The sequence below is a fragment of the Perissodus microlepis genome, chromosome 3, assembly GCF_051167445.1.
Source record: "Perissodus microlepis isolate ML-2025 ecotype Zambia chromosome 3, ASM5116744v1, whole genome shotgun sequence".
NCBI lineage: Eukaryota > Metazoa > Chordata > Actinopteri > Cichliformes > Cichlidae > Perissodus > Perissodus microlepis.
The window spans coordinates 9,038,318-9,062,116 of NC_140463.1; the positions used below are offsets into that span (position 1 = coordinate 9,038,318).

Below are 23,799 nucleotides of genomic sequence, written 5' to 3' on the forward strand. Positions count from 1 at the left end.
CACGAAGAGTAGAGTCCTGGCCCCTAGCCCTGCCAGTGTAGCAGAAATGATGACGGACGAAGATGGCAGCAGCAGCCGTTCTTCTCTGCGTGAGTAGCTTAATGTTGTTCGTGTGTAATTCACGTTGAGTACGCTAACCATGTTATTACATTAATGCATGTAAGGTGAACTAGCAAACATCATCATAGCTACATGAGTATAATTCCCTCGAAGCAGAGGTAGACGCAAGTGGTTTTCTGTCACTGGTTTATTTGAAGACTTCTCTCCAAAGCCATCGTGAAAACTATACAGCATTAACAAAGTAAAACTCGGCGTAAGACACAGCACTAAAAATAACACTGTACAACAAACACGATAAATCAATAAATACCTCGTTGGCTGCATGCTGCAAAAAGGGAATTAGCCGCCGTTCTTCTGAGGTTTCCTTTAACCGTTTAACTGTGTGGTACCTCACAGGGGTACCACAACAACATCATCCAGGTAGAAAACAGCATATGCAATTTGAGGAAGCAGCTACCGCTCCATGAGGTGCTGAAAAATGGCCGAGGCTTCAAATAAGCCAAACGGAAGTGTGATGAATTGGTACGAACCATACAGAGTGGAGAAGGCCGTTTTTGTCTTTGGACTCTGCAGACAAGGGAATCTGCCAGTAAGCGTTGGTTAAATCCAGCATCATAAAATAAGACAAGCAGTGCTTAACCAGTCCAGGTCAACTCAGGCATTGGACAAGCATCAAACCATGAGACCTTGTTCACTTTCTGATAATCTTCACCAATGTTCCCTCTAAACTGCGCGTGTGCTCAATTGCGCACTGCTGGCACGGTCTCTGTGCAGAAAAAATCTGTGTTGCACATAAAATAAAATTCTAACCGGAATTGAAATTAAAGTAAATACGTTAACAATTCTGTTTTGCAGTGTTAGTCAGTAAGTGACTGGCTGCTCCAGTATGGGATTAGAACAATGGCACCTCATCCCATAGTCCAGCCAATCACGTGATTCAAATTCGTATATGCGCAGCTAATCAACGTCGTTGACAGGCTATGACAGCGTCCTTATGTGCCGACACCGGTGTTTTAGCTAGCAAAGTGGCGTGGCTGATGTGGAGTGAAGCCACGTTAATGACAACGTGTACAACCATTGGAGATGTGAGCAGGACAGATGGAACAAGTGACGTAAAAAGAGTGGACTTTATACCAGTTTTCAAATTGTGTTGATAGGCCACATAAAAAACAGAGTTGTGATTAAAAAAAAATCCAATGTTGGGTTTTCTTCCAGAATACTATTGTTGTTTATATTTACTGGGGGAAGAAACAGTAAAAACAGTGTTTTATAAGGAAAACGCTCTAAAGCACTCTCCGCCTGTGAGCAAAGACAAAACCAAAACACCCCACCCTTTCCCATTGGTCAAAAAATGTACCATGCCGACCAATCAAAACATGGCATTTGGTTGTTAAGAAACGGAAGTTGTTAAGAAGAGGAAAATTTAGGAGTGACGGCAGTGTTTTGAGATGTGAGAGATTTGCAACGTTTAGCGCAAATCTTGTATAGTTAGTGTGTAGTGTAGTCAATAGTTTTGTTGTGTGTGTCAGAACAATGAGGCGACTGCTAAATGTTACAGGAGTGATACATCTCCTGTTGTCAGGCCTGCAGGTATCAGGCTTTTGATGTTCTCCTTTATCTCATAGTGGATAGAAATTATTTTTTGGAGAGGCACAAATAATTTGTGTGGCATCAGATTTGATGCAGAACAGCTGATTGTTCTGTAAATAGTTTGAAATGTTTGTTTAAAAAAAATCCCTTAGCAGCATTTTTAGGTAAACAGCTGCAAAAATCTTTGTTGTTTCCAATACTCAGTAACTTTTTTGAAGAAGTAACTATATAATTAATTGCCCAGCATTGGTCTTTATATATTGTATTTTGCAGAGAGAGTTACAAAGTTTCAAAGTGGTGCTCCATGAGAGTCCTGTAGACGAGCAGCAGCACGATCCTGCATTGCAACTGCAAACCGCTGTTGCAATGCAGGAACATCTGCTTTATTGGAATGTGTGAGATGTTAACCACAATGACTCTTAAAAACACTGTCTGAAAGCTTCATGCCAACAGCATGTTTTTAAGAAAAATCAAACATATTTTCCTTCAAGATCATTTTAGAGTTTTTAATGAGCTGCAGGATCCTTCTTCAGTGTGAGTGGAGAACACCCAAGTCTCCTCCTCTGATAAACCTCCACATGTACCACTGAAAACAGTTAAATTAGTTTGAATCGGAAATAATGGGTCAAACTACTTGTTCTGAGACCATTTCTTTATTTTTCACACCAAACTGTTTAATAAGATAAACTCTACACAGACTTCATCAAATATAACTAACGCTTTAACAGTATCAGGATTTCATAATACAAACTTCAAATCAACAAGAAAACAGCTGCAGAACATGTGGATCAAAATTCATTAAAAAAAACAACATGTGGACTTCAAGGACTTAATACACTAAAGTGAAAGGAGGAGCAAAAAAATAGAGGTTTAACAGAATTTGAATTAAGTAAAAGTAGTCACCTGTGATCTTTAAATTGGTCCTGATGTGTGCTGCTGTTTTTAACTTTCAACATTTCTTTGCTGCCACTGTGAATAAGATTGTGTTCTTTGCCTAATTAAATAAAGGTTACACTGACTCACTGCTCCATCTTCTGGTACAAACTGGTATTACATGGAAGTACAGCCCAAAACCAGTTTAGCTTGAGTTTCTTTTTTCTGGACATAAAGTCACAGCAGGTGTTGTTTCAAAGCTGTTGGACAGATTTAGTTCATTTTTGAGGTTTTAAGAGCAACTGCTGTGAAATTATTTGCAGTTTTGGGAGAAAATGATTTAAGAGAATATTTTACAACAGCAAAAGATTAAATATGAATGAAGAATTGAAATTTAACTGAGGTAACACATTAAATGAATGCATTAAAAAAAGTTAATTTTGGAAACACTAAGAAAGTTCAAATGAAAGAAATTGAAATATCTATCCATATCTGCAATTCTGATACATTATTAGTTTGGTAAAAAAGACATTCCTATAACTTTAATAATACAGTAACAAGTACAACTACTAAACACTACTGTGTCCTAAGGGAACAAAGAATAAAATGGAAACAGAGATAACATTTTAGAGAATTAAATCCCTCAAAGGAAAAAAAATAAACTTGATATACATATCTATACATGCAGCTTCCTAAATGTAATATTCAGGATTATTCACTGCAGGTCTAGAAATCAGAGCTACCTCATCAGACCCAAGTGTGACATCAGCTGACACTCTTTACAGGAGATTCCATCTGAACTCTGTGGAGCCTGATCTCAAGGTTTTTAAGTCTGACCCTGAAACCAGAAGAGGATCTTTCTCTCTCTTCAGATTCATTGTGATCCAGTGATTTCAGTCCTGCATGATCAGGCTGATGTTTGCAAAGAGCAGATAATGAAGTGAATGTTTTTGCACATTGGTAACAGTGAAACAGTTTATTTACAGTGTGGGATCGTTTGTGTTTGGAGTATGAACTGAGATTCCTGAAGCTCTTGTCACACTGGTCACAGCTGAAGTTCACCTCCATGTGTGTACGTTCATGTTTGTTACGATGACCTGATTGTGAGAAGCTTTTGTCACAGTGTCTGCACTTGTATGGTGTCCCTCCTGCAGTGGTGAAGGATGACCCACACTGGTCACAGATGTGCTTTTTGACCACACTGTGGAAGAGGTCATGTATTTTTATAGTATTTGGTGTGTGGAAGCCTCTCCCACATTCTTTGCAGTAGTTCATTTTGTCTCCAGTGTGTCTACGTTGATGTGGTTTTTTGGTCCCGTTCGTGAGTGGAGGTTTTTCCACAAAGGTCAAAGAGAAACTCTTTCCCACCACCACAGTGACGACAGGGTTGAGAAATGGATTCATGTGCTTTGCTCCACTTCTAAACAAAGACATTGCAAGTCGGGGAATTCCTTCAACGTTTTTATCCTGAACGTCGCCTGAAATAAAGAGCATCTCTGCCAACGTCCAATTAAATTTTACTGTTTACACTATAAAACTCAGGTTACTTCTTCATTTTTCCAAACAGTTCATTCAGTATAACTCCATAAGTTTACTGATCAGACTTTTTCCAAACAATCAGGTTAAAATTATATGATAAAAAATCAATACATCCTCACAGTAACTGCACTTCTAGAGTTACTTTCTGGTGTGGATCTGTTGGTGTTTTTTCAGCTGATTTGGAGCTTTAAAAGTCTTCTCACACAGGTCACATTTATAAGGTCTCTCCTCAGTGTGTTGTTGTAACTGTGCATCTGTTGTAAACAGTTTCCTACACTGATCACAGCAGGAAACATCAATTCCAGTGTGAATCCGCAGGTGAATATTTCGGTACTGTTTGTCACTGAAACTTTTTCCACAAAAGTCGCAGCTGTACGCCTTAATTCCAGAGTGCCTCTGTAAGCTGCTATTTTGAGCCAAAGTCTTACCACACAACTCACAGCTGTGTGCTTTAAATCCACTGTGGATGAGTTGGTGTGTTTTTAAGGTTTGAGCCTGGGTAAAAGACTTTCCACACAACTCACAGCTGTAAGGTTTAAATCCACTGTGGATGAGTTGGTGTTTTTTTAAGTTTCCACCCTCGGTAAAAGACTTTCCACACAAGTCACAGCTGTACGCTTTAACTCCACTGTGGAGGAGTTGGTGTCTTTTTAAGTTTCCAGCCTGGGTAAAAGACTTTCCACACAACTCACAGCTGTAAGGTTTAAATCCACTGTGGATGAGTTGGTGTTTTTTTAAGTTTCCACCCTCGGTAAAAGACTTTCCACACAAGTCACAGCTGTAAGGTTTAACTCCACTGTGGATAAGTTGGTGTGTTTTTAAGGATCCAGCCTCGGTAAAAGACTTTCCACAGAAGTCACAGCTGTAAGGTTTAACTCCACTGTGGATGAGTTGGTGTTTTTTCAAGTGTCCAGCCTCGGTAAAAGACTTTCCACACAAGTCACAGCTGTAAGGTTTAACTCCACTGTGGATGACTTGGTGTCTTTTTAAGTCTCCAGCCAGGGTAAAAGACTTTCCACACAAGTCACAGCTGTACGCTTTAACTCCACTGTGGAAGAGTTGGTGAGTTTTTAAGCTTCGAGCCAGGGTAAAAGACTTTCCACACAAGTCACAGCTGTAAGGTTTAACTCCACTGTGGATGAGTTGGTGAGTTTTTAGGCTTCCAGTCCGGGTAAAATCCTTCCCACACTCATCACAGCTGTAGGTTTTCTCTCCCTTTCTTCTGTGACGTTTGTCGGGCTCCTGAGAGCGCTGACTTCTCGCTCCATGTTGGTCCTGCAGTGACAGAGATACAAACAGAGGCAGTGAGTGAAATGCAGTCGTGGAACAAACTGAAACTCCCTCCATCAGTGGAATTCAACATGTCAACAAAAACATTGTTTGTGTGTTTCCACCACCTTCTGGTGGCAGTATCACATTACAATGATGTGCTACAATGAGAGTTGTAATGAAAATGACATTATTGAAGAAATATTGATCAGCAGAGAAAATCTTTTACGCATAAGAAATTGCAAGTTCAACTGATGATATTGTTGTTTCAATGTGTGCTTATAAAATATGATCTTTGTATTTTCTTGTAACTTCTGTGGTTTCTGATTCAAATGTAGATTCTGTATATATGGATGAGCCCAGGATGCAAAAGATAAAGCTGCTGTTAACATGTTTTTAAAAACACACCAGCTGTGCACACAGTTTCAGTAATATTGTAACTAGGGATGCAACGATACCCATTTTTCCAAACCGATATGATACCAATACTTGGATCTGAGTACTTGCCGATACTGAGTACAAAAACCGATACTTCTACCACACACAAGTTAAACTTAACCAGTAGTAAAGAAACGACCCCAGACAACTCTTTAACACAAACGAAACGTTTACTGAACACATCACAACACATCCCTTTTTTAAACTCAAATGATATTCCAATTCCTTAACCAAATGAAATACACTGTACTGTATAAATGAAATAATTCCCTTTCAAATTATATTACACAACCCAACTTATGTTATCACCTTTTGGTAAGTGACTCACTAATATACACTCCAAAACACGTTATATAAATCCACTAAACACACAATATTCACACATGGGCCCCACACACACTCACATTCACACTTGTTGCAGGCCTGTTTGCTGCTCACGCCAGACGATGGAGAAAAATCCTCTTCTCCCCAGTAAGAGCACAAAAGTCTGACTTACAGTTCCGTTGCTCGGTAGGTCGCCGTTCACCAGTCCCACACTAAATCCACTCTCCGCTCTCCCTGCGGACCCGATGCTGTCTCTGCTACAGCGCGTTAGCCAGTCACTGTCCAGCTCTCCGACAGTCCATAGCGGCTGCCTCCATGGCGCAGCCAAGCAGTCCGGGCTAGCCTTTAGCCTCAGCGGTCGTAGCTGGAAACACAGTTTTCCACGGTGGTGCGACCGTTGAAACAAAAAGTCACTTCACCCACACTCTGTTGCGAAGCTCTCACACGGTTAGCTTTCTAGTCACACACTCTTTTGTGCTAGTTAACCTCAGTAAAACTAGCCGAGTCTCTCACTTTGGTTCAGCTAACCTCGTGCATCTCTCCATGCCGTTCTCTTCTCCTCCTCCATTGCAACAGATACATAGGTCCCGTTTTATGCTACCTTCACGGGCCTCCAGAAAATTAGAACTCTGAACAATATTTTAACTCCCTTCAGAGTTACATACCATAAAATAATACTTTATGATTAACATAACAGTTTGATTGCTCTAATTACCTGTATTTACCTTGTGACATATTACAGGGCAAATTACATTCTGGGTACAGTTACATCACATAACATCAACTGTGAACACCTTATGTTACCGTGGCGTTTAAGTTCATGGGAATTATGAGTATCTACTCCCAAATTCCCATCCGGGCTACATTAGTATCGGTTCATGGTATCGGTTAACTTTTACGAGTATGAGTACACACACATTTTACAGTATCGGCCCCGATACCCGATACCAGTATCGGTATCGGTGCATCCCTAATTGTAACTGATATTTTTCTCACCTTTTGTGTTGAAGTCATTGATTGTTTCCTCTGTAGTGGCTGAGCTGAGTCCAAATGGATGAAATTGTTCCTCCGTTGCACCACCAGACTCTTCTCCTCCTGTTAATCACCTGGGGGACACACACAGAGCAGGATTTGTAAAAAGAGTTTTGATAAACACAATGCTGGACAGCAATGCTGTCATGTATGTATATATATATATATATATATATATATATATATATATATATATATATATATCAAAACTCTTTTTACAAATCCTGCTGGAATACGTCAGGTTACAGCTGCAGTCAAAGCGAGATGGAAATAATTGAAGAAGCAAGCGAGCGCTCAGCTTCTCTCAGCATGCTGAGCTAATGATTAGTTTGTGTTTTTCTGCAAACAGTCTCTCACTCTGTCAACGTGTTCACAATAAACTGTGAACACACTTCGCCGATTTCGCGGATTTTTGATGGTAGCGACCTTTTGGAGACTTTTACTTCCAGGTGAAGAATCGGACGTCTGTATTTGCGCTGGAAGAAAATAAAATACAGATGCATCTGGAGATCATCCTATGAAGTCCTATTCTAAAGGCTGATTTCCCTCCCCCACGCTTGTACCTGTGGCTTCCTGTCCTGGGGGTTGGCTCTTCTCCTGCCCTGCACCCTTTGTTCATATTCAAAGACTATTTTTCTGTATGTATTCTTACCCCATAGCAACCGCCAGATTATAATGTTGCAGACAATCCCAAACTCTACAGTCTGTCTAACTCCAGTGTATACCAAGCAATCTATTATTCTCAACAGAGATAAACTCAACATAAACTGAACCCACATTAAAGTTAGCTCGGTGCTTACCTTTAGATGAGCCCACAAACCGAGAGAAACTCCGTGATGAAGCTGAAAGTCTTAAGAAACAGATCAGGGAGCAGAGACCCACGTGGTTCACGCTGATCTCGGCTACGATCTAGGAGACAAGGGTGTGCAGATCGATGCTGATTTCGATCCAAACGTTGGTAGTGGTATATGTTCCTGTACGTTCACTACTTTACTCCCGTTTCATGAAAAAGCAGCTCTCTCTGCTCGACTCCTCTCCTGCACACACACTTTCTCCGCCCCCTTTTCCTGGCTCTGTGGCGATTTGTTATTGTGCGGTCACGTGACTCAGCTGCACAACGTAACCACGTGGGGTGTAATTTCAAAATTAGCGCCTATCTCCTTTTCCTAAACTCTTTCTCTTAGCCTCGATGGAAACGTCATCGTGGGAAGGAGATTTGCTAAGGACTCAGGGAAAGAGAGGACCGGTGCTGAGAATTGGAACAGCCTTAGGCTGTATCCCAATTCAGGTTCTGCAGTCCTAAAGTACGCAGCCTTAACGGTCCACAAGGGCCGCGTACCCAAAGACCGCTAAGGCCGGAAGTGCGAGGCTTGTGAAATGCCGGTCGGTCTCCGTCGCGCTGCCCAGGTTGCCTAGCAACCATGTTACTAACCGCTGGAAACGTTTCATACAGCTTTGTTTGACAGAAATGAAGGAGAACATATTTTGTTCATTTGTTTGTGTGTTTCTACATGAGCTTTGTGTGCTTTGATAAGTATCTGAGGCTGAGACCACAGGACTGTATAACATGATTGTTGGGCTTCATTTCTGTACTGAACAGTCATTTTAAGATTAGCTAGTAAATAACAATTATGTTATTCATGAGACTAAAGTCAGTGTAAATATAATATGGCCAATATTATAGTTATTATATTCATCATTATTAGTTATTACAGCAGTGAACTTGAACAATTCATGTGAACAATTCACTTTTATTGTCACATCACATGTGCAGGTACACTGGTACAGCACATGTGAGTGAACTCTGTGTCAAATACTGAGCTTCAGTAAAGATTCAAGTTTCAGTTATTTATATTTCCCATCACCTTAAATCTTCACTCAAAGACAAGAATCTTTTACAGTGTATAAATACGTATAGATGTATCATATGTAAGAGACAAATATTGTTCATTTAATTTGTTGGCATTACTAAATTTGGCTCAATGCTTACATATATGTGCAAAATGAAAATGTACGAGCTGTGATAACTGTTTCTGATATATGAAGAGTAGACTGATATATGAAGAGTAGACTGATATATTAAATATTCCTTTATTGGGTGAAAAAATCAGACCATGTCATAACTGCTTTAAGTCATACAGAATAGATATCAGAGCCTTAAACAGGCTGACTTCTGCTAAATGGGTCAAACTGGGCAGAAAGTATACAAACACATAACATCCTTATAGAATATGATGTAACACTATAGATCAACTTACCTCAGAATATATAAAGCATATAAACAATTACAGCAATATGATACAACAAACACAGCAGTACTACTAATCCAAAATACTCAAAGCTTCATAGAACTGAAACAAACATTTATTTTTAGCTCCATTCTGCTGCTGATACATACTTTAGGTTTCTGAATATTAAACTTGTTGCTGCCTTTCATAGTGTGTAACTTGAAGGCCCTGAGTACTTTCTCCCACACTGAAAACACTGGAATGATCAAATTATTTGAACATTACCTAATAAGACAGACAATTAGTTATGTTAAACTTTCCTAGCAGTCCTTCACAAACAGGGAACAGTCTGTCTATTCTCTCCATCTGTCAGCTGCTGCTGGCTCTTCCTCCTCCTCTTCCTCACACACTGCTGAGTTTGTCCTGGTGGATCATCAGGGGTGCAAAGCCTCACAGATGATGTGCAGCAGTGGGTCCCTCAGTCTGTCCTCACTCTGGACACTTGCAGTTGTCACACATGGAAATCAAATGTGTGATAAGCTGCTGGATTCAAACACAAGTGTAACTTATAAATACCTGTTCATACTTTTATTCCACAATCAGAGAGAAAGAAACAGAGAGAGAGTGCAGGACAGACAGACAGGTGACAGTCTCAGGTGTATACACTGCTACAAAACAGCACAAGAGAAGGAGGATTTAGTGTTTGTGTTATTACGAGTGCTAAACAAGAAGAGTTTCCAGATGGTTCAGTGGACACATGTGTGACTGCTGTGATTAAAGCATCTTGCTTTCAGCTTAACGAGTGAACCGTCAGCTCGTTCAAACTCACGTTAAAGTCCGTTTGGCTCGACACCACCGAACAGAGGCAGCAATATAACACAGCTAACATTAACAGTGCAGTGAATCCTGCTTGTGCCGTGATATTCAGGACTGCAAACCGAGCAGCATCACTGACTTTCAGCTTGTTGTGTTTGTGGATATATGACTGACTTTAATCATCAATAAAATCATCACATTCTCTGTAAGATTAAGGTCGACTACTGAACGGCGTATATTTTAAAGTAAAGACTTTTAAACCAAGTTAGTACAAACATCACTAATGTCACATAACTTTGCCGACAGACCAACAGTAATGTTTTAATGTTCTTTGTTACTAAACATTTGCACATAACTAAGTTACATAATATTCTGTACTTTTAAAAGTTTACTCTTCGGCCGCTCCGCTTCCACCATTTTGTTCGGCAAAATTATCCACACCCACCGCCGTGCTATGAAGCCTGGGATATGTTGGGCCATGAAGTCTACACCGCCACATCCTTAAAATTCAGGGAAATAAAGGTTGCATTTCGAGCAGCCTTTGAATTTGGGAAAGCCTTCGTCGCGTCGCTGTGATGTATCTTTTGCTTGTTTCTCCTCCTCTTCTTTTCTCTTTTTCCTAAACTGAGGACCCGATGGCTTTGAACTTTTCTTGTCCATCTTGGTTTTAATTTTGCACTCCAGGATGAACACCCATCCCCCAACCCGAGAATCCCCACAACATAACCTAATAGACCTACACCTTAGTTCACAGATTCACTTTGTCTAGGGTTTATTTCTGGGATTTCACACAACCAGATTCAAATCATGAATATGTAATGGGCTTGGATTTACAACATTATTTACAGCATTACGGGTGGAGGATAGTCCTCCCCCTGCTGCAGGAGATGTTCACACCTGTGCGTCCAAACTGAAATGAACTGTGCATGACTGAAACCGCTGCTCCCGCACTGACTGTAACACAGTCAGTTCTTCTTTTACTGCTATGCTGTTTTGTGGATCACAAGGTTTAAAACTACTTATAAACACACACACACACACACACACACAGTAACTCCACCAGAGTGACTATTTCGGGTCACTTTTGCCAGTCCAGGCCCGGATAAAGGAGCAGGGTTGGAGTTGTGACATTAAAAAACAATAATTGCTAAAAGAAATTTAATTTGTAGTTCTAAATAAATTCTAAATGCATTTAGGACATTTTTTGCTCACTTTATGTCTCTTCCACGATGTTATTGTCTCTCCAACAACGTAGGCTAGGATTACATTAGCATGACCAATTATGCAAATTAGGTGATGACGTCATTTAGCGACTTCTAGCGACTTTTAGGACAGCCAATAGCGATTTTCCTTACTGAGGAGTTGGCAACACTGCGTGCACATATTTATTACAGATGCATTGAAGCTAATCGAGATATTTATTGTCAATCTGTGGCTGTGATTAATCACTTAAATGAAGACTTTATTAACTAGTAACTTCATCAATCATGACAGAAGCTAATATTTCTGTGCTAACATCGTTTAAACAGTAACAGCTTTACTCCAATATAAGCTAACGTTTACACCGTAACTTTAAGCTAGCACCATAAAGACGGTAAAACACGTAATAATATCAACAAATGCATCTTAAAGCTGTTATATTAGCATTCGGTGTATTACTAACATAACCACATTAACATTATTGACACTCGCTGACTTTTAATAGACATTCTATAAATGCTGTTAAATGGCCTTACCTATAAACACTGCTGTATCCACCGGATTCCAGCCAGAGTGGATTCTGTTCCCTTATATGATGTTATGGATGTTATTTGTCTGGAGGCATAACTCACAGACACACGAGATGCGCCATTACTCCAATGAGTGTCCTTTATTATTTTTCATCCCCCCCACACACACACAACAACCCAGCAGAAACGTTCATACCTCTTAACATTTACCTGATACTACATCCCCCCTACATCCCCCCTACTAAATAGGATGTGATGCTGGGATATAACCAAGAAAACAGATTAGACCCGCACACTTTAAAGTATACTATTTCCTTGTGCTTTATCTGGTAACAGCTTATTTACTGAACTCGTTTGGTTTCAAATCCAGACTTCTCAGAATGTTCAAAAATAAACTCTCAAAGTATACAACTCTGAACACTAAGCATAAGTGCACATTTCTGAACTACTTGGTGCAGCTACAAACAACATGTTTAAACAGTGCAACCATTTGCTTTATTTCTCATTGTCTCTATGAGGGATGGGGTAGACTACCCAACCCTCTACCTGAGTGTGGGGATTATTCTGCCCCATTGCTCACTCAGTTCCTAGCCCTATGAGCAAACATAGTCTTTTAGATATGCTGGAGGCCTCCTAGACCTGGGTGGGATTTTGCTCCCAGCTTCAGGAGTTTGCTGGCTGGCCTCCTGTGAGATAGTGTCTGGAACTGACACACTCTGTGCAGCTGGAACAGAGTTCTCAGGTGAAGCCTCTGGTGGATCAATAGAAGTCTCCGGTGCCCCAGGTGTCCGTGTAAGATGGTAACGGTTTCTTCTCAGCATGCCCTTTGCTGTCTCGACGATGTAGGAGCTCGGTGAGCCTGCCATGGACATGACTATCCCTCTAGTATCCATGTCTGAGACCCACACTTTGTCTCCAGGATTGAGCTGTAGCATATCTTGTGCTCTGTGTCTGCGGTTGTAGTTTTGTCTTTGTTTTTGTCTGGATGTTTGTTCTATAGCTTTAAGCTTGTCTGTGTCCGTACCTCTTGGATTTAGCTGTGATGGGATGACAGGAATAGTAATCCTTATCCTTCTACCCATGAGAAGCTCAGTCCGGCTGTAGCCCTTTGCCAATGGAGTGGCCTGGTATGCCATAAGGGCGAGATAGGGATCGCCAGACTTTTTAAGAAGACTTTTGATAGTCCTGACTGCCCTCTCGGCCTCCCCGTTGCTCTGAGGGAAGTGGGGACTGGATGTCACATGGCTAAAACCCCATTCTTGTGCAAATCTTGTGAAGGAATCAGACGAAAACTGAGGTCCATTATCAGAGCAAACCCGCTCTGGTATGCCATGACGTGCAAAGATTGATTTACAGTGCTCGATCACTGCCTCTGATGTTGTAGATGTCAGTTTGGCAATTTCGAAGAATCTGGAAAAGTAATCCACAATGACCAGGTACTGTTTATTCTCTATCTGGAACAGATCAGTTCCAACCATGGCCCACGGTCTTTGTGGAAACTCGGTAGGTAGCATGGTTTCTTTGTGTTTAGTCCGCTCAGTGTCACAGGTCTCGATCACTTTTATCAGCTCACTGCTCAGGCCTGGCCACCAAACAGATTGTTTAGCTCTCTCTCTCTGCATTTCGTTATTCCCAGGTGTCCCTCATGTAGTCTAGACAGAATGTCTGCTCTGAGTGATGTGTGAATCACTATTCTGCTCCCATAAAGAAGCAAACCACTGTGGACTGCGAGGTCACCTGAAAATGGCAGATAAGGCTGGAAAACCCTTTCAATGGAGTACTTATCTGGCCATCCTTCCACACAGAACTTCTTCAGCTGGCTTAGAATGCTGTCATTGTCCTGATGTGTCTGGATTTCTCTGAGTCGTGGCTCTGTGGCTGGCAGGCTTGCTATGACGGACTCCACATACAAGTTGATTTCTTCCTCCGGCAAACCGTCAGTTGTGTCACATACAGGAGCTCTGGACAGTACATCTGCTGTTGCAATGTCTCTACCAGGAACATGAGATATGGTATAAGAGAACCTCATCAATCGCATGCGTAGACGTTGTATACGAGGTGGAAGCTCGTCCAGGCCCTTGGAGCCAAGCAAATAGACCAGAGGTTTGTGGTCTGTTTCAAAGTGGAATGTTTTCCCAAGTAGGAACTCTGCAAACCTCTCACAGGCCCATGTTGAAGCGAGGGCCTCTTTCTCCATTTGAGCATATCGCTGCTCTGTTGTGCTGAGAGCTCTTGAAGCGTATGCTACTGGTTTCCACCCTAAATCAGTGTGCCGCTGGAGAAGCACTGCTCCCAAGCCATACGAAGATGAATCAGTTGATACGCACGTTTCAGCATTTGGATCATACAGAGCAAGCCCTGGGGGTGTTCTCAGTTCTTTTTTGATGCCGTCGAAAGCCTGCTGCTGCTGTGGCCCCCATGACCACAGGTTGGACTTCTTCAGCAGATCTCTTAGGGGGTGTGTTTTTTTCCGCCAGGTGAAACTTCCCTAGGTGATTCACCATGCCCAGGAAGCGTCTCACCTCACTTATGTTGCTGGACTCATCCATGGAACTCACGGCATGCACCTTGTCAGGATCTGCGCTAACCCCCGATGCCTCAATGTCCTGCCCTAGGAACTTTATCCTGTTCTTGGAGAACTCACACTTGTCGTTCAATGTTACTCCAGCCTCCTGCAGTCGAACCAGTACTTTTCGAAGTCTCTCATCATGCTCTGCTTGTGACGTCCCCCAGATGAGCACATCATCCATCTGGCAGAGGACTCCTTCTAAGCCCTCAAGAATGCGTGCCATCCATTTCTGGAAGTGTTCTGGGGCTGATGAGATTCCAAAGCACAGATGATTATAACAATACCGCCCAAAAGGTGTAATAAAGGTCGTGAGCAAAGAAGAGTCCCTGGATAAGGAAAACTGCCAAAATCCTGCATTGGAATCAGCTTTGAAAACACTTTTGCTCCTGCAAGCTGTCCTAGTGTGTGTTCTACTGAAGGGAGTGGATGTTTCTCTCTCATGACATATTTGTTTAGTTCAGTGAGATCGCTGCATATTCTCACTTTGCCTGTGCGCTTAGGAACCACCACCATAGGCGCTCCAATCAGTGGGCTCCTCCACTTTGGAAATGACCCCCTGCTGCTCCATCCAGTTCAGCTCTTCTTTAACCTTTGGTAAGAGTGGAAGAGAGATTCGCCTAGGGGTCGAGAGGGAAAACGGCTGTGCCTCTGGTTTCAGAACAATATTATACTCCCATTCCATTTTGCCTAAGCCGCTGAAAAGCTTGGGGAATTCTTGTTTGACAGCATCAATAGAGTCTAAGCTAATATAATTCACTCTAGCAACCAGCTGTAGTGCCACTGCAGCATGCCCGCTCAGAAGCGGTGTGCATAAACCCTGTACAACATAAATGTCTTCTTTAGTTTTGTGGTTGTTCTTGCTGAGAGTGGCTGTGAACATGCCTTTTACCTTCAGACGTGTTCCTCCTGGGCCCTGCAGAACCCTTTTGGGCTTGTCCAATCTCCCCAACTGATGCTGTGTGTAGAAAGTCTCTGGGACTGCTGTGACATCTGCTCCGGTCTCGATTTTAAAGAGTGTGTTGCATTTGTGCACATGTATCTCTGTTACCCACAATTAAATTAAAAGATTGTCTGTTTTTAAAGGACGTTATGAAGGGGGCAGTCTTCTCTCTATTATAGTGCTGCGGCATCATCTTAAACTAGCACATGTTTGAAATTTTAATCAGGTGAAATCCTGTGAATATATTACTTCTATTACTTCTTTCCTTTTTCAGTTTCCAGTTAATGTTTCCAGAATGACACCTGATCACTAAAAAAATGGTTAATTTTAAAGTGTTCACTGAGAGGCAGCACAGAGAAACTGGAAAACCTTCCTTCACCAGTGCTCCTGCTGACATGTTTCCGTTTCCATCAGCTCAGTGGAGCAAAGATAAACCCCCAAATGAGAGATGCCTTCCTTATTTTAGTCAGAAATATAAAATCGGTTTGTTCGTTCTTGTTGCTCGTTCACTTAACCACCCCACAAGGACGCAGCTTGTGCATGAAGTCTGCATATCTAGTGCAGTAATCAGGCTCCTCATGTGTTTATATACTTTTTTCCAGTGACGTCTCTCTGGCTTTCCAATGTTCTTTGTGTGGCTGAGGAGCTGTCCCAAGCCACGGATCTACTTACCTGCCAAAGCCAAGCTTTAAATTACAAGATGTCTCCCCTGAAACATTGTCTACCTCTACCTCTGCCAACTGCCTACCCTCCTTCCTACGACCTCCAGCACCTACTGAGAGTGAAACTGTTCCCACTACCATCACAAAAAAGCTAGTTTCTTTTTAAGAGTTTATAATACAGAGCTGCTGAGGATCCAGTTCTCTCACATACTTCAAAAGCCTTAAGAAGAGATAGAAGAGATTATTATCCAGCATTAGTATCTGAATCTGGAATCATTTCTACGGAAACTAGACTTTTAGCTTAATTTAAACCTTAAATGTAATCTCAGCTAGTCAGGTTTAAACTCAGGTTCAGTTATTCATTGAAAGTACCAACAGACCCAGACATTTAGAACGAACTAAGACCATCGGTGCTGGAGGAAATGTCTGCTGTGACTGCATCACTCTGCTCAACTTTGCTGTTATTCAGCCTCTGCATGTTTACCTCTGCAGGTGAGTTTTACCTGTCAGGAACTAAATGAGATTTCAATGACAGATGTGTCAGTGTGAACAGTGAACAGTGAAATCTGTAAGGAGTTACATTATTGAAAACTCTGTGTGTTTTGACCTGTTAAGCAGAGCTCAGTGCTCTCTGATCTGATCTCGACTCTCACTGGCTGTTGTAGAAGTAAACAGACTGACCTTTATTTTTATTTAACCTTTATTCATGCATGTAGTCCCATTGAGATGCAAGAGAGATCTGTTCCACACAAACATATTAAAATTACAACAATAAAACAAATACAAAAATAGCTAAATTTGTCTAATGTACACAGTAATATCATGACAAAAAAAATCCTAGTGATGATTTCACAAAAACATTTTGACATCTTTTGAAGTGAAATGAGAGAGCTTCAAATCCTCATGTAATGTATTTCATCAAGATGGGGCAGAAAAGGCAAATTCCTACTTTCCAAGCTCTGTACCAACTGCATGTAATCATGTCCCGAGACCGCAGTCTATGACTAAAATGTCAGTGCAACATGTACTCTGATAAATAAGAGGGCAGACAACCCATCTTGACCAGAAAGAAGGAACATGAGAAGATCGAGAAATACCAAGGGCTCAGAGAAGAGCTCGAGAAAATGTGGAGGTTGAAGGTAACGGTGGTTCTGGTGGTAATCGGAGCACTAGGTGCGGTGACTCCAAAACTAGGCGAGTGGCTCCAGCAGACGCGAGGAACAACATCAGAGATCTCTGTCCAGAAGAGCGCAGTCCTAAGAACAGCAAAGATACTGCGCAGGACCCTCAAGCTCCCAGGCCTCTGGTAGAAGAGCTGAGCTTGGAATAAATCTGAATCTGGAATCATTTATTTATCTCTCTCTCTATATATATATATATAATGTGTGTGTGTGTGTGTGTGTGTGTGTGTGTGTATATATGTGTATATATAAAATATAAGACACTAGCTCAACTGTGATATTTGCAGTCAGCAGTCAGGTGCAAGAAGAAAGGAGACGAACTGGCAGGACCAGCTGACTTTTTGGTGTTGAGGCTCTTCAAAACCTTGCATACCCATTTCACAGTAAAGGATGCAAAGAAAATAGTATGAGTAACCAGGGAACTACTAGCAGAGTTGTATGCAAGAGGTTTACTATTGGATACTGTGCTAAACAAAGAACAAGAAGCAACAAAGTGTTTGTTGAAACAATTGAGCATTTCAGTTTTGTTTGGCACAAGAGTGGAGTCAATACTTAAGAAAGGAGGTTGCTCTGAGGAATGAGAGCTGGCAGAAAGAGACTATAGTTTGCCAAAGCCTCCTCAGGTCATTTAGACTGTCAGTGTTTAAAGTGAAAAAATTGTCACATTTCGCCTTCCTGATGGAGGCAGTAAACCGATTACACTGCTGACGAAAACTTAGGCAATAGCATCAGATCTGTACTTTCTCACGGCTGCTCCCACCTGGTTTCTCTATGTAGAAAATCAGCCAGTTCAGAACTGAACTGAGGGATGTCCTGACATTTCACTCTGATGTGGCAAAAATGTTTGTCCATAAAGTACATAAAACTCTCCTGGAAATATTTCCAAGCTAAATTGACATTGTCAATCAGTTTAATACCAACCCAGTTAAAACTGACTAAGTCATGAAGAAAAGCTTGCTCACTGTAAAGCTTCATTTTTATTTATTTATTTGTTTAATTATTTTTTTTTTGTGATCATGTGGGGGTGGAGCGTGAGATGTTGGTGTCTCTCACAGCACCAACTATGCAGTGATAATTCAGGCCACTGGTAAAAACTACTAATGTGGAAAACTTATGCTGCACATTGGTTACAAAAAGATCAATAAGAGAAGATTTGTCTGGAGGTTTGTAATTAAAGTGTTGGCTTTAAATTATTAGTGTAAAATTTAACAACAAGCAGTGCACCTTAAAATCATCAGACACAGAAAAAAAGTCAGTCCCAATAAAAATCACCTACCAGAGTGATTTCATTAAAATGCAGTTTAGATAAAAGTTGAACCAGGGAAGGTAATGTGCTGAGGGAAGCAGATGGAGACTGATAGGAGCCACCAACTGTCAAAGACTTTTCTAAACAAATTAATACTTAAGGCCAAAATCTCAAATTGCTTAGTTGCAGATCTAGAGAGCAGCACTTGAGCAGCAAGACAGACCTTCACAAACTGCCACACCATCACCTTTTCTTAGACGGTCTGAGCGATAAATGTTTAATCCATCAGTTCTGTGTTGTTTTTCAGACCACACAATCATCACTGTTGTGCCTGGAGAGGACGTCACTCTGCCATGTCAAACTCAAAATAACATCATCAGACATGTACAGTGGTGCAGAGCTGACCTGGAAGATGAAGAACTTGTCCTTTTATATCACCATGGACGACTTGTTCCAGATTACCAGCATCCATCTTTTGAGAACCAGGTGGATCTGAAGGACAGACAGATCACTGATGGAGATGTGTCTTTGATTCTGAAGGATGTGACCACTGCTGATAGTGGAACATATAGGTGTCATGTCATCCAGAGAGGCAACAACATATGAAGCTCATCAGCATCATCTACCTCAGAGTTGGTCCTCCAAGTGAGTGAGGAGTTCAGTGTTTGTAGGATCTTTGGCTCTTTTCAAAAAATCATCTTTAAATTTATGGGGGACTCCACCATCTGCATGTTACTGGCTTGCTACTGTAGCATTATTTATTATATATTATACAGTAAGAGGAAAAAATGTCAGGTAGCCACTGGTTGTGATCTTAGCCGGCTCCTTATTAACACTTTTCTGTTTGGCTGGGTTCATTTGTTTTAGAATAAAGGTTCTTCTTTTGTTTCAACTTGCAGAAGACCATGGTGTAGATCCTGTTTTCTTCAACACAGCGGATGCTGCAGCAGAGGTACCTGACTCACAACAGGACCCTCTTACAGGCACAGGTACATTTGAACAACCCTTTCATTCGTTCAACTACTTGAACATTACTCGGATCGCTTCCCCAGTGTGACTAATTGTTTTTCTCCTCTTTCTTTGTGAGCGCTGAATTCAGTGTCAGCTTCAGAAATATTCCCCTCTGAAACTCTACGGTGTGAGAAACTTGTTTAAAAAAAGTTTGAACTGTCGCTGCTCTTCTCTCGGGGCTGCACATTGACAGTTTTAGGCAGGTTAAATTAAATACAACTATTTTAGCTCCCATATGAAACTTTGAAATCACTTCTCAATCAAACAAAACATGAAAAACAAGAACAGAGAAAGTCACCTACACAAACACACACACACACACACACACACACACACACACACACGTAGCAACAAACACTACTGGACCAGTTTGACCAGAAAGCTGAGAGACACATACCTCTTTACCAATCACACAGAACTGTTGATCAATAAACTTTCCCTATTTAAACATGCACTATGGTGTGGCCTTTCTTTGCTCATAACTCCTTGATGTTGGTAAATACAATAAGTGAGCAATATATATATTATACATATGATAATGCACAGCACATTATGGAGTATGCCCCTGCTGTGAAGTCCTGCCTCCATCTACTTGTCATTTAATCACTGGACAGCTGGACAGATTCATACAAAATATTAGATTAGGCCAATTGTCCTATACATATTTTTGACCTAGGGGTGGGATGTTATGTTGGATAACACCTCCCATCCACTCCATGACATGCTGGTCAGTCACAGGAGCTCGTTCAGTGAGAGACTGAGATTACCGAAAAGCACCACTGAACACAGGAAATCTTTCCTGCCTGTGGCCATCTCCCTGTACAACGCATCCACTTAACACACTGGTTACTGCTACAACTACACGTTTCTTTCCAGCTATTTATTAATGAGTGACTTATGTATATATATATATATATATGTATATATTGTACTATTCTTAGTTAGCGTATTGTCTGTCTTGTCTGAATGTTGGTTTATGTTGGTTTATAATGGAGCACTGTAACAAAAAATAATTTCCCCCAGGGATCAATAAAGTATTCTGATTCTGATTCTGATTGATTGTGAACTGGAAAGGGAAAATTCTTTTTTTTTTTTTTTTTTTGCCTGTCCCATTTGGTTCTTTAGCCGTCAGAATTGTTGTCTGAAGACCAACAATGATACCCAATGGATTTATTTTGCCAAATGGATCATCGTGGCATTGCCGTATTGGTCCATTTGATCGACCTTTGTTTTTATTATTTATTTTATTTTATTTTCAGTTCTTACAGACGGGACAGACATGAGTGAGGGATAGGAAAGGGAGAAAGAAAGAGGAAGGAAAAGAAAAACAGAAGGGGAGAGGGACAGTGAGAAAGGGAAGAAAAAATAAATAAATAAATAAAATCTCCTGGATCACCTGTTGAGAGAGAAAGAATAGAAAACAAGCAAAAAAAACCAAAGCAACATACTAAACACAACACCATCGCATTAATCTAGCTAAGTGCAAACAGCAGTAAATACTAAATATTCAATGTTGTTGTGCAGCACGCAGGACAGACAGCGCACAATGTGCTTTGAAGTAGCAGCCAAGAAAGATGTAATTTAAGTCTACGAACAGTGAACACCCGTGTGCACACCTGTGTGGATCAGCGCGCTTGTATTCAAAAGGTTTCCCCATGTAATGGTCTGCAAGAGGATGTAGAGAGCCATAGCCCTGTCCCCCAGGGCATGAAGCAGGCATGGAGGAGATCCAGGCCCCAGACATCCAGAGGCCCCAGAGTGCGAGAGCCCAAGGAGGACCACCGGAGGGGCATCCGTGCCACCCTCATGGGAAGGGCTGAGGATCCCCAGACAAGGCGTCACCCAGTAGCCACCGAGCAGAAGCCAGAGGGGGCTGCACCGGCGTGCCCGCCGGCTCTGCCGGCAGCCAGCTGTGCCAGAGTGAACCGAGCCGCAGGCCCAGAGGCCAGAGGCCCGAGGGCCCCCCGCACCCCGGAGGAGGCCTGACCGAGCAACAGGCGCCAGGCCCCGCCAGGTAGCCACCGGGAGTGAGCTGGTACATACCTGAGCGCCCAGCCCCGGACACCAAGAACCACCAATGCACCGACCCCTGAGGGCATCAGTCACCGGCAGGGAGTGTGGTGAGGGGAGATAGGCCTTGGAGGGCCTGGGAGTTCCCAGAGAGGTGGAGTCTAAGACCCGACCTGACATATAGACACAGACAAACAGGCACACACAGACACAAACATGCATTCCCACCCTCATGCACACATATACAAACACTCAGCACTCACCCAATGTAAGGATTGACATAAATGGACATGTACACACAATCACACTCCCCAAACATACTCTATACCCCGGGTCCAGGTACCCTCGCCCCCAGAGGGGGAAACAGCACCCAGACCCAAGAGATGTTACCCTTCCCCCCGGGGTGGAGGCAAGCAGACCGTCCCAGGCTCCGCAGCAGCAGGGAGGCCAATCGGACAGCCAGCATCTCCTCCCAGCCCCCCCGCCCCGATGGCTAGTAGAGAACGGGGGTGTGTGAAGACCCCATACCTCCCTCCTCCCGCTCGTGTAGTGTTGCTGCGTGTTGTTCTAAAGTGCATTTAAAACAAGGGAGAGCATGGTGCTGCTGCCAGAGAGCAGCAGGTGTTAGCGGCCCCTCCCGAGAACCCTCAATGTCTACATGGATTTAAAATTGAGAGGTGGTCACCGGCGCCAGAGGTAGGAAAGGGAAAATTCTTAGGGGGCTGAGTACGGCTGCATCGTCACTGATTTGTAGAATCATTTTGATTCGATACAGGATCCGATTCAATTTTATTGGAATCTGAAAAGTTTTGCCTCAGTCAGAAATATTACAATTCTGGTCATTTATCAGTATATATCCATAATTTCGTATCTATTAAAAGAAAGCTGACACATGTGAGACTTAATTAGAGATGTAAACAGAGAGTTATGAAACCTGCAGCTGCAGAAGCCAGCGAAAAAAAAAGAGGCAAACACAGCGCGGACCCGACGACACATCAAAATCTGATTCTGACGCGTCAGGTCCGCGCTCTGTGTTTACGTTTGTATGCAGAATCCGTAAACCTGCTCCCAGTTACTGTTTTAGCTGTATGGTGTTTGACGACATGTTGTGAGGTTTAATCTGAGATGCTGGCGTTTGAATGAATCAATATCACTTTATTCAATTTAGCATGGATTGTAATCAGAAAAGCGATAATCAAAACCCACCCCTAATCAAGAACTTGCAAAGTAAAAACATGATCTATGTAAGGTAGCCGTTTTGTTATTTACATTTAAAAAGAGGATTAGTGTTACTGTGCGCTGGCCGAGTCTGTTTCTTTTCTTAGAAATAGTTTCTCCTGCCCTGGAGAAAATCCACTTGCATGGAACAGAAGAGGCTGTGGAGTGCAGGAACCACACTGCAAGTTGGTAGATATGCAGGTATTCCTGGGTCCTGCAGACTATCACCAAAAAACAATAAACAAAATGATTTTCTAAACTGTGTAGCAATGTAATGTACGTATAGTGTCAAATACATTTTTGTAGTCTTCATTAGCTTTAATTCACATGGAAGTGTTCCTAAAGTCATATGCTGTAATGATATTTACATTATGAAAACATGATTTTGGACATTTCAAGTTTTTCACTTCGGCAGATAAAATGAATTGAGCAAAATCAACTCAAAATCCCGCGAATGATTCACTTGCCTATAAACCACTGAATCACTTGTGTTCTAAATGAAGCTTCGGACGTCACTGGTCACGTGACTTTTGCCAAACGAAGCAAGCCTCGACACAGTGCTTCTGAACCAGTGTGTTGTTTTTTTCGACACACGCTCCGGAGCGCCAGCTTCAAGCGGGCCATCACTATCTCAGGTAGTTAGGTTTAAACTCAGGTTCAGTTATTCACGGAAAATCCCGACAGACTCAGACATTTAGAACAAACTGACTGTTAGTCAGCCTCTTAATTTTTACCTTTGCAGGTGAATTTTACCTGTCAGGAGCTAAATGCCATTTCAATCATAGATCAAGATAAAGAAACAAGCAGAATTATTTAATATTGATTCAATTTATCTGTGCATGTTTATTGCTTGTGTATGTATGTAGAAGAGTGTAGAAAGGCTGAGTGGTGTATGATCTTCACTCTGATTGGCTGTTGTAGAAGTGAATACAATGACCTTTAACCTCTCTGCTCTGTGTTGTTTCCTCTTTCAGATCACAAAATTATCACCGCTGTGTCTGGACAGGACGTCACTCTGACATGTCGAGCTCAAGCCCACATCGTCATAGTTGTAGAGTGGAGC

General features: G+C 41.9%; 1 protein-coding gene and 1 pseudogene across 2 annotated transcripts; both read right to left on the reverse strand.

Annotated features, from left to right (window-relative positions):
- Positions 1-2,301: 2,301 nt before the first annotated feature.
- LOC146389776 (uncharacterized) lies at positions 2,302-4,017 on the reverse strand (annotated as a pseudogene).
- On the reverse strand, positions 3,942-8,215 carry LOC146389777 (uncharacterized). 2 transcript variants are annotated; one of them, XM_084913003.1, is made up of 4 exons: positions 7,926-8,215; positions 7,090-7,199; positions 6,266-6,457; positions 3,942-5,337 (listed from the first exon to the last, which is right to left on the reverse strand). In XM_084913003.1, exons 2-4 carry the CDS (start codon positions 7,105-7,107, stop codon positions 4,201-4,203), a joined length of 1,347 nt encoding a protein of 448 aa, XP_084769129.1. In that variant the 5' UTR covers positions 7,108-7,199; positions 7,926-8,215; the 3' UTR covers positions 3,942-4,200. The 2 variants fall into 2 exon arrangements, with proteins under 2 accessions (XP_084769129.1, XP_084769135.1); XM_084913009.1 differs by lacking the exon at positions 6,266-6,457.
- Positions 8,216-23,799: the final 15,584 nt, after the last annotated feature.

What these genes read in the sequence shown, in the direction of transcription:
- LOC146389777 (XM_084913003.1), bottom strand. An exon ending in ACCTACCGAGCAACGGAACT is followed by an intron (nt 5,338 to 6,265) that starts GTAAGTCAGACT and finishes CTGTCACTGCAG; the next exon opens with GACCAACATGGAGCGAGAAG.